Source organism: Chaetodon auriga, chromosome 14 (assembly GCF_051107435.1).
Source record: "Chaetodon auriga isolate fChaAug3 chromosome 14, fChaAug3.hap1, whole genome shotgun sequence".
In the NCBI taxonomy this organism is placed as follows: Eukaryota; Metazoa; Chordata; class Actinopteri; order Chaetodontiformes; family Chaetodontidae; genus Chaetodon; species Chaetodon auriga.
The window spans coordinates 5,901,458-5,920,260 of NC_135087.1; the positions used below are offsets into that span (position 1 = coordinate 5,901,458).

The window sequence follows — 18,803 nt, forward strand, 5'->3', positions numbered from 1 at the left end:
TAAAATCTCTTTTGCTTTTAAGCATCTGTGGAGTGCTTAGTGGCGCCCACAGCAGACTTGTGTGTCGTGGCGTCTCGAGACAGAGCTGAGACAAGATATTGCAGTGTAGTAATTGTGACTTCTCTCTGCAAGCATGCAGGGCAGTTGTCTTCTGTCTGGAGCGTCTTATAGCTAGTGGTTACCTGCTGTCAGGGGAGTCTCCAAAATCCTGCAGCATCTCCTCACATCAAAGCAGTAGTTATTGTCGCCGGCCTGAATCAGTCTATCGCCGGGTAGTCCTGACCTAACTTGTCTGGCCTGCCATCATCTGTCAATGCTTGTTTTCCCGTTTTGCCTGGTCCTTGATTTGCATCTTTCTCCTCCACTGAAATTGTGAATCAATCTAGTTCAGGTCTATTAAAGGAAGCTTCTTGAGTAATGCTTGCAGACCTGCAGAAAAGGACATTTTTATGTTACTTTCACAGTTATATTTCTTGTACTGTTACATATGTTACATATACCTTCTGTAATTAAAATTATTGCTCAAACATTAGCACCGTGATTCCAGTTAACAGCATTTGGCAGAGGTTAAGAGACCCCAGTTTAAACACCCAAGAAATCCTTTCTGTTATGCAACCACTTACTGGAAATGTCAGTAAGACTACTCGTTTTTTCCACCTATCTGCACCACTTAAGCATTAGTGGCTTTCTAAGTTTGCTGCAGTCCACTCTAACGTATAGAGTGATCCGTCAGTCAGCTCGAAGTTTGTAATGCTCAAAACATCTGAGTCTCAGTCTCGGTCTGGCCCTGCCTCGCCTGTCCTCGTGCTGTTTTATGCAGCTCTTTTCCTGCTCTTCCACGGTAACACAGCCTGATCTCGGGTCACTGAGGTCATGGTATATGAGCAGACATCTGGACCAGCAAACTGGTCCCAACATCACTGTAGGGAATCAGAGGAGTCAGTTTTATCGGAGTGCGAAAGGATCCAGAGTGACAGCCACTTTTTCTCCCTTATCCACACCGCAGCCTGCTCCATAACCTGGGCCGTCCCAGGTCCAGTAGGATCATGGTGCTGGTGTAACCCAACCTGGCCTGGTCCAGATCAAGCTCTGGCAGCCTGCCGTGTCACAAGCGCCAAAGGTTTATCACTTCCCCTCTGCTCCCATCTTGCATCTTCTTCCCCTCGACTTTATTTTCCTATTCCTCTCTCCAAAGCTCTGTCTTTATTGGCCTCCTCCTGCTGCGCTCAAACACTTTTTCCTTTAACAGTTTTGTCATAGATTCAATCAATATTTGTTTTCTTTTTATTTCCATGTAATCGTGCAGTTGAAATCAACAATATTACATTTGTTTGGCAAACGCTTTCATCCAAAGCAACTCAGAATAAGTGCAAACCACGAAGGAGCAAAAGAGGAAGAACATCAAAAATTGGGAGTGTAAACTAGTAACTTAAAGGGTGTTCAGTTCTACAGTAGAAGTGCTCGACATCAAGTGTCATACTACATACTGTTTTGAGCTCTTTTTATTCATCAAACACACTTTTTAATCGAGAGTCAGTCTGTACTGTTGTCAACAACAGAGAGTTGTCAAAACAAGCAGCTATTGGATCCAAAGGAGACCCTTTTAATTTTGGTTACCCTCTTTCAGCCCAAAGCACGATTGGATGGCTAAAGTCACGACTGGCCGCATTTGCCATGTTGGACTATTTAGGTCGGAAATGTGCTCTTAACCTCATGTACCAAATGCAATGGACTTCTACCATCTTTATGATCCCGCTCATTAAAATTAATTGTCTGGCTGTAAAAAATAGATTTGCCCTTTATGCTGCCTTCTGGATTGTCTTATGCACTTCAGATCTATCATGAGAAATTGCTTTCATCCTTTCCCCCTGGTGATTCAGTTCTTCTTCTTCTTCAATCATATATTTTGTCTCTCTCTTTTCTTTTTTTGTCAAAGCACTTGGCATTCCTAGAGGGAAGGCATGAGTGGATCAAGGCTCTCACTGTAGCAACCAGTCCAAATACGCAGCAACACACATAAATCATAATGTTCAAACTTGGAGAAAATTGCACAATTTGAAATATTGCAGTATAATGGATATCATAAGGTAAGTACCTGTTGTAGAGTAGGTTATTACTTCTCTATATAGGGTGTTAATTTATATGTCGATCTGTCTGAATAGCCATAAATGTGATTTCACATCAGCCTTAATAGACCCTAAATTTTAAAGTGAGCAAGTCATCAAGTGTCACTGAGGGAATACCCCTCATTTAATAGGGCATATTTTTTAAGAGATCTCCTAAAAAGCATGGCCTGCCCCTTTTTAAAAGATGGCCCATCAAGCCTCTGCCTTTTGATCAACCCAGTAACTCCCGTCTCTCCGTCCCATAGGCATTTTTTTTAACACCGTCATTAATGAGCCCCACCTCAACATCTCGTCCTTTCTGAGGTGACAGCCCGTCTTGTTGGCCCCTGGTTCGAGCCCATTACCACCGGGGTCTGGGAGCGGACACGGCCTTGTAAGGCCCTCAAACACCGTGCCCCTGTCCATAAAAATACAAAGAATGGCGCTCTGGTTTGCTACTCCACCCTCATTTACCTTTTTGACTTCTTTGTGGACGCCTAGAGTTTGTACTTTTATAGGCGGTGGAGGTCAGGTGGACGAGGTCCTCAAGATTATTTACCCCGTTGTCTCGTTCACAGAAGCACCAACCTGCCCTTGCCTTCACCCTCACCTGGGCAGCTCTGGGCCTGTAAAAGACGAACACAGAGAGAGTGGGATATGGGAAGGAAATGAAAGGAGGGGTCCTCTTGATGAACTCACAGGTCTCATCACCTCTGAGTATACTGTATCCCCACCAGTTTTCACTGATGATTGAAGGGGATGCTCTGAGCAGTGCGTTTTAAAGAAGCCCCAGGGTTTTCTGTCTGCAGAGTTTTACGATCCGCATGGCCGACTCCAAGGCCAAGTGAATCTGCCAGAGCCGTGGAGGCTATCTTGTGCTCTTCTTCAGCCAACCAGTATATCGTCACAGAGGCCTTATTAACAGAAACTGAAGCTTTTTGTCTGTACAAATCCTCTAAAACAGGACATTCAACCAGAACTGATTGAAGCTTTGAGTCTTATTTTCCACTGTTGGTTGCTATGAAAAGCAGCATTAGCAGCTTCCTAGCCAGGGGCCTGATGGTTCCCCTGCTGTCACAAGTTCTTCTGGTCCTCCCTATTATCTCCCACTCCCTGGGCCTTGCTGTTTGGTCCCTGGCTTTTATGACGGGGTAGGAGAGGGCCATGAGGAAATGAGGTGACCCCAGGGTCACGAGTGGAGTCAGGGGGCTGGAACCGGACCACGGCCCTGCCAACCCCGCTCTCTAAGGGCCGGCTCGTGTCGAGGCAGGCAAAATAAAGGAGACAGGGGGAGACCGGGGACAGGGTCCCTTCCATCCTTGACCCTAGCATCATATGCCTTTAATTAAGCCAGATTTGAATATGTTTACAAGCCCCAGTAGTCTTAAATCTTCCGGGTCTTTGCCCCCCCCTCTGTAGCCCTTATTCCACCATCCCCTCATACCTCGAGTCCTTCTTTTTCTTCTTCTCTTTAATATGGTGTCAGACATCTATTTATTATGCTGTTTTAACTGGTTTTCAGGAACAGGTTACAAGCTATTTGGGAATCCACCAAATAGGATTTGAGGGACACCCCTCTAAGATGTTAATCTGTTAGCGATATGAAAGGCCGCTCACCCCACTAAACCCCCCCTCTACTGGAGCCCGGGGGCCCTTTATGGCCCCATCAGGCACCCGCATGGACGACTTACTGCTGACCTTGTGACCTGGCAGTTGAAGCCATATGAGGAGGGAATCTTTCTCTTGTCCTGTTCCCTCCTGCTCTCTTCACCTCCGCCTGTTTCTACCCTCAGAGTCCCTGAAGTTCTTTACTATTTACAGGAAAATTATTAAAATACTTCAAGTTGTTATCCATCACATTTTGACCCATGCTTGCTTTCATTGTGTTTTGTTTATTGCTCAAATTAGTGGGTCTAAAATCACTGCATAGTCTCATCAGAGGATTTAGTTTGACACGTGTTTTTTTTGTTGGAGTGTGTTTAGGCCACGTGGCAGCATATAATGAGATCTCCTCTTATCGTCTCAATACCTGAAACTCTTCATCTCTAACAGGCACCGTTTATGTTCATTCTTTCACCCCCAACCGGTCTCATGTAAAAGATTTACACACAGCTCACCAGCCTTTATTAGGGAGGTACCAGCGTATTTGCTATACAACAAAAACTCCTTCGACTGGCTCCATCATATTAAAAATTTACACGTAACTGAAGAGCTGTTACAATTGGGTTACTAGCATGTTAGTTGCCGAAAAGCTTGCTGCAGTAGGCCTGGTCCTGGGGAGTTGCGTGGCTAATTGGATCGGTTGGGTTAAATAAATGTTTGAGTTCTCCCCTGCGCTGGGGGGACCTGGTGGAAGGAGCCTCTCATCTTGGCAGAGGAAGAAAAAACAGTGGATGAAAGGGAGAGGGGAGGAAAATAAGGAAGGAAATGAGCTCATTTATGAGATAAGATCAAATTTTGTTTGTGTATTTTGCACCCAGGTGTCACAATGTACAGTATATCATTAAGGCCTGGTACAGAAACTGGTTTGAATGTGATGCTGCTTCATGTTATATTTACAGTGATAGAGGCTTTAATGAGAACTGCATGAACTGTCATTGCAGGTTCCAGATCCAAAGGGGAACCAGTGACCCCACCAGCTACAAGAGCCTGGGTGATTGCTTTCGGACCATCTTCCGCAATGAGGGGTGAGTTATCCCCAACAATTGTTACCGACTACAGGACAACAGAAGGGTCATGAATTAGGCACGCAGCTTCTTCAAAGCACCAGTCTTCCTGGTTCCCACATGCAGGGCAGGAGTAATTTCCCATTCTTCACCCAGCTGGCAAATGGCTCAGTGTTGAGGCATTCATTTTATGTAATAATGCAGTTAATAAAACTTTTTCTCTCAAGGGGCAATTTGTAGCACATGCATTTGCATACAGAAACAATTTTAGGCCGGCAGTGTCCAAAGCACCACAGAGGCACAGCATGTGAAAAAAGTGCACAAGCTTTTATGATATATGCACTACACTTAATTGAACTGGTGTTTGCTGATGGTGTAGCTTCCATATTAAAGTATGTTCAGCCTCCGTCAAAAAATATCCTAACGAGGAAAAGATCTAACTGTTGAATACATAATGCCGTAAAAAATATTATGAGTCACGCTGCTTTATTCAAATGCCACTAACAGTTGGTGGTCTCGTGCCTGGAAAGTCTTACAGGTTTGGATCCTTTAAAACAGCCGTTGTGACTGTCAACAGCCCACAGAAATATCCTGAACCTGCCTTATCACTCATTGTACCTCACACTGGAAAGGAGTGCAGCTGCTGTTGGCTTAAAACCCAAGTGTAAAACTTTCACAACTAACTGAAGACAGTCCTCCAGCCATGCTCCCTCCTCCTCTGCCTGCCCTGTGACAGGACTGTGAGACAGTGCAGGTGCAGGAGAAAGTGGTTGCCACTCGCTCTGTTTACGGCGAGTCGACAGCTTTACAGCGGATATAAAGTTGATCTGCTGCGAGGTGTGAGCGAGCGCACGGTGAGAGAGGCCAGCTAGTGACAGTTGGAAGTCGTATCCTGGCTGTAGTTCAGACAGACACAACTATCCTGCTACAGTAGCTGTGCCCTCTTCACCTCACACACACACACACACACACACACACACACACACACACACTCTCACACCGTGTGAAATTTAATGCCTTTGTGCCTACATGCTCTTTGGGTGTGTCCTTTGGGAGTAGGTCCACATGAATTTCCACTGAACTCTCTGACAAAATAAAATGGTTGCCAAATTACACAGTATATACACCATCAACTGTGACAACTATTTGACTGTAGGTTTGCATAATAGAGCCACGGTAGGCTTCAGGGAGTCCCCGCAAGCAGAAGATCCACTTTCTTGTCGACCAATTATCACTAACAGTATATTTTTGCTGTGGCTGTAATCACTCCCCAGTAGCACATCGCGGATTACCTCCAGGCCAAACCACTTAGTTATAACTTATACAAATGGTGTTAGGCCCCACTGTTGTAGAATTATTATTAAAAATAAACATCCCCCGTCAGCTCATGGCAGGACCGAGCTCACGCCGGGCCTCACTCTCTCTCTCTCTCTCTCTCTGAGGTGATGAGGGAGGAAACCTGAGCTCCCAGCTCGAGCTCGGTGATTAAACTGTGGAAAGACATGGAAATGTGTGTGACACCGTCTGTAAGACAGCCTGAAGCCTGGACATAATAACTACTACTATCATTTACTTTTTATGAAGCAGTAGGATACATTTTGAGCACTTGTAGTTAAAAAAATAACTGTTATGCTGTGGATTATTCCTATTACAAACTCAAAATTTTACATTAGGTTGTTATTAAATGTGGAAAATACAGCATGAAATCTTGTAGCCGTGCTCAGAAGTGTGTGACAGTGTGAACTACGCTCACCAGCACTTGGTTGGTGTGTTGCCTTACAGGCCACGCTCCTTTTTCTGTTGCATGTGGGTGTAGCAGCATGAGCATGTGTTAAGTGTTTCCGTCTGGAGGGAAACAAAAAGACTCTATTCTCAAGCATTCTTTACCAGTGTGGTATCCAGAGACTGGGTCGGGACCCAAAGCACGGCCACAGGAATATTAAAAGGGTCCATGTATTACAGCGGAGCGCATTGGCTTGTGTACAGTAGATCAATGACTAATGCCTGGAACTAGAGAGAGGGTGGGGGGGTGGGGGGGGTCGACTCCAGCTGGGACCACCCATGCAAAAAATGTCTGCGTTCATGGAAGTGTGAGATAAGCATGTCCACCAGATTACACATGTTTGACTACAGTGGAACAGGCATGGCTTGTATGAAGTAACAATCATGCTAAAGGAAGAGTTCAACATTTTGGGAAACAGACTCATTTGCTTCTTTGCAAAGTTAAATGTTTTTATACACATGAAACAAGATATGACATTTTCATTAGTGAGTTTCAGAGAGGCTCATTGGCAGATTGTGTTACCTTCGGACAGGCTAGCTGTTTCCTTTTGTTTCCAGTCTTTGAGCTATGCTAAGATGACCAGCGGTTGCATGTAGTTTCTTATTTATAGTGCAGACCTGAGTGTTGATCTCAGCAAGTGAATAAGCATATTTTACAAAATGTCAAAATATTCCTGAAACCATATGTTCTCTCGCTGAAAATGTTTGAGTGAAATTCTTTCCAGGTGTAAACCGTTGATTTACTTCAGTGCCCAGTTCAACTTTCCACATTTAGGCAAAAGGACGTCTTTTCAAAGGTTATAATTCACCATTTCATCTTATGGACTGCGGCAAATTCACCAAAATGTGGTTGGCTCATCATATCATAGCAGCAAAGAAATGCTCCTCCAGTAATTAATTATCAGTAAGACAAGGTCAGACTTTATTGATCCCATTCAGGGGAAATCCTCTTGTGACAACAGCAGAATAAACAGGTGAGGTAGAAAACAGAAGTAGAACAAAGAGACAAAAAGATACCAAATAAAATCAGCTATAGAGGCCATGTACATTATATACAAACCCACCTCTCAAATCCATAATTATCACTTTCTGTGCTTACTTTAGATGTGAATTAATAATCATATCTACCTCATGGAGTGCATGGTCCACCTCTGTGCCTTTACCTCGGGAAACCCGGTCACTGGTAGTTCATATTGTCCCTGTCAGTGACAATGTCAAGGTTACAGTAGACACTGGGAAAGTGGAAATATTTGCAGATGAAGCACGCCAGTTGTTTACATGTTAAAATGTTCCCCGGGGCAGCTCATATTTCCCATGGATTTCCTCATAGCTGTGCTGTGAAAATGAGCTAAGTCTGCTGCAGACACTGATTTTTGTGTTGTGTTTTCTTTGTTATGTAAATGATCTTTTACTTTTCTTTATGCGTGCACATTCCTGCTGCTCTGAATTTGTGCTTCGTGGATGTTATGGGCCGGTTTATTTAATCCGTCATGACGATGGTGTTCTGTCAGTGCTGCGCTCCTGTGCAGATGGATGGAGGCTGTTGCAAAGGAAAGGTTTATGAAAATGAAAGACAAATCATACACACACACACACACACACACACACACACATCCATCTTGCCCCCCCTCGTCCCTCGCTCCGTGTCAGGAGGCCATTTGTTTAGGAAAGCCAAAAAGGGACTTAGTGAGTACTTTACATTGGAAATCAAATTAGGATTCAAATGATGGTCACTCACTAGAGGCCATATTTGTTCTGTAACAAATTTCACTCCTTCTTCATCACCTGGTGGCTCCCCAGCCTGACCACACCCGGGAAATCTGTGGCCACCATTTGCATGAACAAAGAGAGCAGAGGGAAGGGTCTTCCGTCTGACTGAAATAATATGTTTACACAAACTATACGAGGGATTAATTACTGGCTTCAAAGAGGGACTCTCCACAGCCATAATCCCTCACTCCAGTGTTATTATAATGGCTCGATTACCTGGAGCCATCGCCACGGGTGTAACTTCAGATGCTGATAAAATAGGTTGGCTCTGTCACCTGATGGCAAGTGTTTTGATAATTAGTTGTGGTTGACTGCTGTTTTTGGAAGGCGGCCTCGCTGCTGTGGATTCTGTATGAGTGTGATGGCTTGTCCTTCTCAGGTTATATATGCAGTAGCAAGGTGTGCCAGCAGCAAAAATATTTACACTTGGACCCAATCAGCTAAGATCATCTCTGTTGACTTGTAAAGAATGTTGCCATAACAGAGCCGGTGCTGCTGTTCACAGGATACAGTCGGTCATGCCACGTTGTCCTCTCTGTCCACAGACCTGTGTTTAGTATCAATACGCGCTCCCTTATACTTTGTCTTCTCGCTGTAACCTGCATGCAGCCGAGTGGAAGGGGATGTGCTGTCTGCGACGTGCACGTTAACAGATTCTGCAGCGCTCATCCCCAAACCCATTCATTCCTCCTGAAGACTTGCATCTTTAAAACAGGCAATGGATATATACTTACATTTTTTAAAATAGGCTAAATCCTTTCCTACAGCAGCTGGGCACTGTGGTTTGTAGCTAATTTTACTCAAACAGGAGTAAAGAGTGCATTTCTGTGGGACTATAGATGGTAGGATGGCCCACAGTGTAATCCCTCCCTTCACTGTCGATGTACGTCCACCAAAACTGTTCTTTCCACTGACAAGCTCAGATTGTTATTCTGTGTTTGTGTGACCCTACAGAGATAAACCTTTTTGTTAAAGAATAAGATAATTTTTTGTTTAAACGGAAACAGTTGTAATACGTCTCTCGCCAAAGCCACCAGACTCCATTTACACAAACAGTCATTTTATCATTGCAGACAGAAACAAAATAAAACTCACTGAAACTGTCTTGGTTCATCTTTCTCTGTTCCAAAAGTCACCACCAACTCTAGTTTGGTTGGACTAAAACCTTAATTCACCAAATGAAGAGAAGAGCGAGAGAGAGGGGGCATCACAGAATTAGCAGGAGGACAGTATTTTCACATCTAACTCGGACATTGTGTTATTTTCCTCTGACATTATGAGATATTTGAAGAGGTCAGATAAAAACGGTTATTACCAGACAACAGAAACCCTGCTCCCAGACGGCATTGATGAGGTGACAGGTGGTCGTGATGTCGCTCAGAGCTAGCTGGACTTTTAGCTCATCCTTCTTCTTCTCAAAGTGTTTTTCAGTGTGTTTAGTCACAGTCGCTCTCCATGACATCACATACTCAGGCATGAGGTACTGAACAACTCTTTGAATCTCTTGCCCTCTGCCTCACTGATTGGCAGCATTTAGGTTTCAATCATACAGCACAACAACTGGGTGACAGCTCAGATGGGCGTGTGTCACATTGTGTGTGTGTGTGTGTGTGTGTATGCAAATTAACCCATTGTGCCTAACCAGTCGAAAATGTTCTCGGTGGTTATGCAATTAATGGTTAGCCATTGACATCCGTCGTGCCCATGTTCATGCTGATGAGGGAACACGTCACTCAGTGCAACAATGTGGCTCATTGATGTGTGAATAGTTTTGGACAACAATGGAGGTATGTGGCACGGAGGAATGTGATATATCAGGCTTTGACTACGCAGACAATTCTTGACAGTCCATCTGTTCATTGTTGTTTTTTGGTCTTTTCATGGGATCTGTTGTCAGCAAGAAAAAATGAAGTCTGGTTGATATTTTTCTCCTAACAGTTAAAAAGAAAAAGCGACTTCATCAGTTTCACCACAAAACCTCACCAGCAACGATGTTTCTGAAGTGTTTGCCTGTCAGAAAATGATTTGAAAGGCTGTGAACAACGTGCGTTTAGCATTTTCCACCAGTGGAATTATTGCTCATGGAAAAATATGCCCGAAGACGTGTGGAGCCCTGATAAGCAGCTGGTCACCACAGACAATGTTAATGCTGGAGTAGAAACTTGGTCCCTCAGATATAAACAGACACCCTGTTGGTGATGTTGTTCACCGTCTGAACTCACTGTTAGACACGCTTCACTCACCCTGACAAAACTGTGGTCTCACATATTATGATGTATGTCACAAATACACAGTTTGCCAGAAATATTTCATCATAAATAGAAACGCACGACGGTGGGCATAATTGTTTAATTGACCCCTGCAGAGCCGTGAACATCTGTATGAGATCCAGAGTGGGAGACCATGTTGTTGTGTTTGCTGTTGCTCTTGTTTAAAGATTTAAAGACCTGTTGTACCTGTTCCACTTTGAGGCAGTCCCCTTAAAACAACATTTAAGAATGAGAGCAGAAGTAAAAGTAGTCTGCCGTTGCCAGTGACTGTTTGTTACCTTCACAACAGCGAATGACTCAGCGGCATCCGATGTCTCAGGTGTGCCATGTTTCACACCTGGAGCCTAAACCACAGGCACTTCTGTATTGTTCCCCATTAATGTCACAGATAAGTGGGGTTTGAGGAAGGCGGTTGTGACAAGAAGGCTGTTAAGACAACTTGTCTGATGTCCTCCGCCCATGTTTTCACTAATTTGAAGAGTGCACTTGTGTGCACTTCTGAATGTATACGAAACACGCTTTGTGCCCTCGTAGCAAAACAGAAAATATACTACTGTCTTCTTACATGTGTGCATCAGAGGCTGGTCGGACGCCTCCTCTGTTTTTATGGTAATCAGTATCAACCAACAGCTTTTTAGAGACAGAAATCATAACTTCCTCTCGTGATATTCCCCTGATTGAATGATTTAATGTGAAATGTCGCTTTTTAATATTTCACTTTTCGATGAATACAGGATTTTTTTCAGATCTGTTGTGTTGTTCTGACTCTCATTCAGACATTTGTGTACATGTCAGAAAATTTCAATCACATTTCTGTCTGCTTTAACAAATGTGTTTGAAGAGAATTTGCATAGAACTAACAATCTAACCAGACCGTCCATTTACTCTGTAAATATACTCCATAAAATGGACTGCTTACAAAATACCGTCTGTGTAAAATGTAGGCATGCATCTTTATATACATAACTCACTGTATCATTTTATTATTTTTCCTGACTCCAAGTATGCTTTAAATCATGGCTGGACGTATGATTGAGCAAAGGCAAACTACCAAATTGACTAAAATTATACAGCTACCGCCTTTTCAAACATCCAGTATATCAAATGCTGAAATAAACTCTTAAATCATTTGCTCCGCAGATTCCTGGAGAACTTGTTTGCCAGGGTTTGTGGTCTGAAAATATATCTTGGTCGTTATGTTGCCAAACAGCAGCAATGTACTTTCTGTTTCCATTTTGCGAGCTCGGTACAGTATAGCAGTCTGTGTTCAGTATCAGAGCTGATTCCTGTTTTAATTGTATGTATTTGCAAAGGTACATTTTTTTAAAGACCATAACAGGGTGTTTGCAAAAATTTAAACTCCCTAAAAGGCAAGTTCACTTATTTTATGTCTTTTGAAGGAGCTTTGTCGTGTCTGAGAAAATAACCCTCATCATGTCATTAAGGTTATCTCAGCTTGGGCTTGGAGACAACACATTTATAGCAGGAAAGCCTGCATTAGCAGCTGAAGGTGTTTGAAAGATGTGAATTCAGCAGGCAAAGAGGGCCTAAAAGGACGATTTGTTGCATCATGGGAGATGTAGGATCCAGCTTTTTGGGGCTTTACGTATTCTGGGAAATGAAAGTCAGCACCATAACCTTCAAGAAACGAGGATTTATTATTGCTCGGTTGTTCTCTAAGATGCATTCACTATGACGAATGTAACAGGCAACTGGAATGTCTCTGCATGGATGTTTGTAATGTGGCTGAACGGATCCTTTAATGCCTCACTGTAGCAGACGGTGCAACATGACCTCACAGTGATAATGGAGCTGGTTCTGATTCTCCATGTGGACGCGGCTTTGGACACAAGGGTCACCAAATGAATAAATGTAAATGATGGATTCCAGGCCAAAATTCAAAATTAAGGGACTACTTCAGCAAATCTTCTCAGCAGAGAAGTTTTTTTTTGGCTTAAATGATTGAATGAATGAATGAATGACTGTCTCTCAAAATATAACAGGCGCTGTTATCAGATAAGCTCGTATAACATTTTATTTCCTGTTTCCACAGAATCTTTGGCTTCTACAAGGGAATCCTGCCTCCGATTCTTGCAGAGACGCCAAAGAGGGCGGTGAAGGTGAGATGAAGGATGTGCACGTTGCTTAATAGAAAACCGCAAAGCTTCTCGAGCTACCATGCAACGCCCAGGCTCTGGTTTCACTGTGAACTGCTCTACTGCCATATGAAAACACTCCAACCACAGTTGCTCTAACATGGTACACACATGTTGATCAAACACATGACGCCCTCCGCCATGTCTGCCTCCTCAGCCACTCCTGTTTGTTCTGTTGGCCTAATATTGACTTACAAGCATTTACAGCGACCCTGATCCCCATCTTTTGATATTTGTTGGATGGCTTAGCATCTCTCGCTTTACACCAACGTATAATGGGGTGACGAGGGGCGGGAGGGCGCCTGATGCCTGGCGTGGAGCTGCTCTGTAATGAGATGCTGGAGACGAGGATGTGTGAACTTTAAAAGTAAGCGCTCACACTGAGAAGATGGGGTAATCGCTCACACAGCGAACAAAGCTGGCTGATGGTGAGAAACGTCTGGAGCGAAGACTTGAAGCAAATTAAAGCTCCGATTAAAACACCTCCGCTGGCATTTTGCCCTTTGCTCCGATACACAAATCAGTGGACGTGTCTCCTTCTGAGAGCCTGCTTCAGACTTTTCTCTTTTGTTGTCATGTGCTGCTTTTAACAGTGTGTCAGACGTCGTTTATGTGGGCGAGTTATGTGTGTGGAGATGTCAGTGTATGAATGCGCTGTGACTTTCTGACAGCTCATTTGTCCTGATCTTTCCTCTGCAGTTTTTCACCTTTGAGCAATACAAGAAGCTGCTGAATCTGACCCCTTTGTCTCCCGGCGTGGTGAGTCTCACACACAGAAACACCTGAATACACTCTCACCTGAAAAATAAACAACCACGCACACAGGACCAGGAAAAGCGTTAACACCCAGTGTCGAAAATCAGCGTTTCAGCTCACCTGCCAAACGCTGGTAAAACAAAGAAAAATGCCAAGAATAATTTCACCAGCCAAATGCGTTCATGTAAATTTTCCTGTCAATGCAGGGCTGTGAGCGTATGGGTTTCATTACCGTTTCATGTACAAATACACGCAATGCTTGAGTACACTTTGAGAATTTATTACGCATTTTACATTTTCTTTATGTGGCTACTCACCTGCTAACCCTAACTCTAGCATAATGTGTCTGCTACTGCTAGCCTAAAACAACGTTTGCTCTGTTTTCTTAGTCTTTTTTATGAGTTTACTGTCGTGGCAAATACAAAATTGGCGTAATGCCTAAACAGGAGATCATCTCATCTTTGCTTTGGATCTCTATTTCATCACATTGGATTTGAAGTGAAACAATGAGATTTTTATACAACCCGGATTCCAAAGAAGTTGGGATGTTGTGTAAAATGTAAATAAAAGCAGACATCAATCGTGTTGACGAAGTGGTGAACCTCGCTCCATCCTCGCTTGTGAATGACTGAGCCTTTCCAGGATGCCCCTTTCATACCCAATCATGATACTATCACCTGCTACCAATCAACCTGTTTACCTGTGGAATGATCCAAACAGGTGTTTTTAGAGCTTTTACAAAAATCAGTGAAGCTGATGCTGTGCTGCTTTCAGTTGAGTATGTGTCAAAACGGATTAGCAAATTATCAGATCCTGTTTTATTTGTGCTTTACACACATTTTGAATCAGGCTTGTACTGATCTTGTACATTGTGTTCACTCACACTATGCTTTTTCTGCATGGCCACATCCTGTGATTGGATGTAAAGTAAGATTGTAAGTTGGATCTGCAACACAGCCAACCACAATCTCATTATCACCCATCATCCGAGAGTCAGAATGTTAATGGTTTAGGCAGTTAACCAGTTCCTGTGACTGCACGTCAAAGGACAACCAGTCCAGTCAGTACTCGCCCAGATTCCAAAGTTAGCGAAGGGCGACTTGTTCAAGGTTAAACTTGGGTTTTATCTATTCAGAGTCTATGTGGGTTTAATCTGAGGGGTTTTACATCTGTTAATTTCCCTTGGGGATGAATGAATTATCTATCTATCTCTCCATCCATCCTTCCATCCATATCAGATGAACCATGGGAAAATCAGAGCTCTTTTTTTATGTAATACTCAAAGTATTAAGGTGTGATTCCCATCAATAAACACATGAACACTCAAAATACCTTTTAAAGTGTAAACTTTTCACTTAAACCTCAAAGCCATGGCTACGTTTTAAAAGCAGTGTGCTGGATTGAAGCCAGAGTAGTGACAAACATGACACTGTCCTAACAATCAGACACCGCTTCGTGTTTGTCTGGTGGTTTTTAGTTCTGGAGAATGGTTACACCACAGGCCAGGAATATACCAGTGTGTATAAGTGGTTTGATCCTTTCCTATCTACTCTGGTTTTTGTTACACTGAGTCAGAGTTTTAAGCGAGACATACTTGCGTTGCTGAGGTGTGGTCACCACACACCACCTTTTCAGGTGGCAGCCAAGTGTCAGGCATGATGGATGGCTCACCTGTGAGGCAGCGTGGAGGCCGCCCCGGCAAGACGCGTATCCTCGTCTTGTTTTCACAGCCATTGGTGGAGAAATGTTTACCTGTCCCATCCATCATGCTCTCCTCCACCTCCTCCTCTATCTCTTCATCTTCCTCTTCCTCAAGTGCCTCCAACCCCATTTCCCCCAGAGGCCCTCGCGTATCAAGTACTGTAATCATCAGATCATTAGCGTGAGCGAATTACAGATTGGTTCTGAATGGCTCGCTCTCTCTCTCCCCTGTTCAGCATGGCACAGCTGAATGCCTTCACTCTGATTAATGAGGACACACACAGTAATAATACAAATAAGGAATTAAACCCTGGCTGCCTGGCTGTGTAAACATCGCGAGGCATGTCTGAGAGGATGGGTCCCGGGGCTCTGACAGCAGGATAAAGAGGCAGGAAGAGTAATGAGCTATAGACACGATCTTGACATGTTCCCATTACGCTTCTCTGTGAGCATGCATGCACGCACACACACTTACATGCAGACACACACAGCTCCATATACATGTCGGGGATATTAGGTGTGTTCTATATGAAAAAATGACTTGATATCATACTTGGTTTTGCTTGCTTGAATTAAAAATTTCTTTTTAATGATGAACCTTAAACACATTTCTACTTCCTTCACCTTCGTCTCCTCCCTGTCCGTCATCTAACGTTTTGTCAAATCATAACAAACACAGGTGTCTTGTGTGTCTTCAAACATTTGTCATGCGGCAACAATGACAGTCGTGACAGAAACACTTGTCCATTTCAGACGAGACAAAGAGACTCGGGGAACGAGTTTCTCAATTCTGCAGCCCGGACACGCTGACAGTCTTCCTCATTGTCTGCATCAGTTTGTCTCTTTTGCTCTGTCTCTACCAAAATATTACCTCCACACTCTGACCCCTTCATGATGCCCCCCTCCCCTCCAGGCGCTGTCTGTAGCTGGGCTCGGCGCAGGCTTGACTGAGGCTGTTGTCGTCAATCCTTTCGAAGTGGTGAAAGTCAGTCTGCAGGCCAACAGAGACTCCTTCAAAGAGGTCGATGGAAATAAAATAGCACCTTGACTCATAACGTGTTGGTAATGTGCTCTTTTCTCTCGCAGCCCGGTGGGTTTTTAGTCAACATTTGACGTGTGTTTCTTTTGATTTCACCCTCTCCTATACAGCAACCCTCCTCATTCGCTCAAGCAAGACGCATAATTAAGACAGACGGATTCGGACTGAAGGGCCTGAACAAAGGATTAACGTCAACACTGGGACGCCATGGAGTTTTCAACATGATCTACTTTGGCTTCTACTTCAATGTCAAGGATGCTATCCCTACCAGCCCGGTAATATGCCAATCAGACTCTGACATGGCGCTCCGACCTCCGGCCCTGTTTCGGTTTTTGCAGACAAATGCAAACCCACGCCAAGTGGCTGGTGTTTGTAACCTTGACTACACCTAATTTTTCGTTGCCTTGGGGCTATATGATACACACGTGTGCCAGCCACCTCACCATTTGAGAACTGCAAGTGTTTGACAGTGTGATTAGTTAGCCTGCCTGCCATGGCAGGGAGGAAGCAAAAATCAGAGAGGAGCTTGTAAGATCAGCCCCGCTAATACCTCGTCTGTTTGCTCCTCATAACATCCTCAAAGTTTCAGATTACACATCCGGCAGGGCCTGATGGCCCAAACAAAAGTTAATTTTGTTTAATGGAAACGTTACCATACGCCGGTTCCACATGTACAAACTGGGAGCATTAGATTAACTCCAATGAACTAATTGGAAGCAGACAACGATACTATTTTCAAGAGAAGGTTACAGTGGGAGCCCAGACTCTGCTATATTTTCAACATTTTTCCAGTGACGCATGGTGTACAGAGAACCAAGTGGTCATCCTCTGTGAATGATAATTATGTGGCTGGATGACCCAAATAGCTCTCTTCTTAGATTGTGGCCGTCGCTTTTGGGAACGATCCATTGATGGGACAATCTTGTTTGTGAGAGGCTAACGACGGCTATTGTTGAGGCAGAAAAGGATAAATATTGTGGCGTCCGACAGCTTACAGGCTGAGCTGATAGTGGCGTTTCTCCAAAGCCCGTTTGTCAGCAGCATGAGCAATGAGCTCTCGGCTCAAACATGTCCGTACTCAAATCGAGCCGGCCGGGCTCGGGCTTCTCTCATATCTCCGTTTTAATAGCGCGGGGGAGGCAGATAGCACACTGCCATCATTCACAAGCCAATGTGTGAGGAGATGTTTGCTTAAGGCTGTTAGGAAGTGGGTTGATGGGTGTACTTAGGCCACGGGTATGTTACCCCTTCCCCACATCCCACTTGAAAAAAACAGAAGAAGTGGGATTAGCTGTTGATTTACCTCGGCTCTCAGGGTGTCCAGCCGCTTGAGAAAGGCCTGGACCAGAGAGGCTGCTGTCATTTGTAAAAATATCCCGGCCAATTAGCTGTCAGAGCTCTCTGAGTCTGGGCTTCTTTGGTACAGTAATACCCCTGTGCCGAGTCACAGCCCAATTACCCAAATTGTCCCCATATGCCTCCCCAGTCTGCCTGCATGCACCCTGTTTATAAATCCTCTGTCTTGGCTCCCCAAAGAACATGTGCTTCTCTTCAGCCAATCAGAACACTGCACCACAGTCAGGAAGCACTAATCTGCCCCCCGCTACCATAAAATGATCAGGGCTTTCATGCCAGCTTTGCAATCATATGCACAAGCCCCATCATGCTCTCCTCCAGTTTGCCCACATATATGCACACAATGTCTCATCACTTATTTTGTTCACTCTGCGGCACTACTTTCTCTCTGTTGCTCCCAGTTTTATGTTTTGTGCCAGTATATTTCACACCCTGTGTCCACTCATTTCTTTAATCGTGTATCTCCTCTTCTGTACCAGGACCCGACCCTGGAGTTCCTGAGGAAGTTCACTATCGGCCTTGTGTCCGGGACCATCTCCTCCTGCGTGAACATTCCCTTCGACGTCGCCAAGAGCCGCATCCAAGGCCCCCAGCCTGTGCCCGGAGAGATCAAGTACCGCACCTGCTTCCAGTCCATGGCCCTGGTGTACCGGGAGGAAGGGTACGAACATGGGGGGGGGTGGGGGGGGGGGGTTAGGGTTAGTCAGTGATCCTCAGAGCAAAATTTGAAACTGTCTCCGGTGCATCCAAGAATTAATGAGGCACTTTGCCTGCTTTGTTAGCAATTGATCGTTGGTTACCTGCCAAACTGGCTGTCAGAAAAGATAAATTATACCAGCTGCAGCTACAAGTTAGCCAGGTTTGATAGTGCGGTGAGTTTCCTGCACTAACTGCAAGGGAAGTGCACGAGTAGCTCAGTACAAAGCTGTGATCTGATGAATGGAAACCGAGTAGTGACGTTACATTCTGGGCTGTATTCCCCTCGTGTGTGATCGCACATTTCTGCAGTCTGTCAGTTGTACAGTAAATGTTAACATATTTTCAAGCCTCAGAGAATGACAGCTCTAAATGGAAGCTTCAAGGAAAGATGTATGTTATGTTAGCAATTGCCCCGGGCTTTCCACTTTCCCCCATGCAGCTCCGCTAGACAAGGGCCAGCGACATGTTTGTAGTTAGTGGACACAGGAGCCTTGGGGGCGGCT

The 18,803-nt window shown here is 44.4% G+C and overlaps 1 protein-coding gene across 1 annotated transcript in view; it reads left to right on the forward strand.

The window, feature by feature from the left end:
- slc25a21 (solute carrier family 25 member 21) overlaps positions 1-18,803 on the forward strand; it is a 92,947-nt gene that overhangs the window by 71,651 nt on the left and 2,493 nt on the right. Inside the window, exons 4-9 of the mRNA XM_076747889.1 lie at positions 4,709-4,792; positions 12,647-12,713; positions 13,449-13,508; positions 16,120-16,227; positions 16,356-16,520; positions 18,081-18,262. Coding sequence (XP_076604004.1) covers positions 4,709-4,792; positions 12,647-12,713; positions 13,449-13,508; positions 16,120-16,227; positions 16,356-16,520; positions 18,081-18,262 — 666 coding nt within the window. The remainder of the gene's footprint in view (positions 1-4,708; positions 4,793-12,646; positions 12,714-13,448; positions 13,509-16,119; positions 16,228-16,355; positions 16,521-18,080; positions 18,263-18,803) is intronic.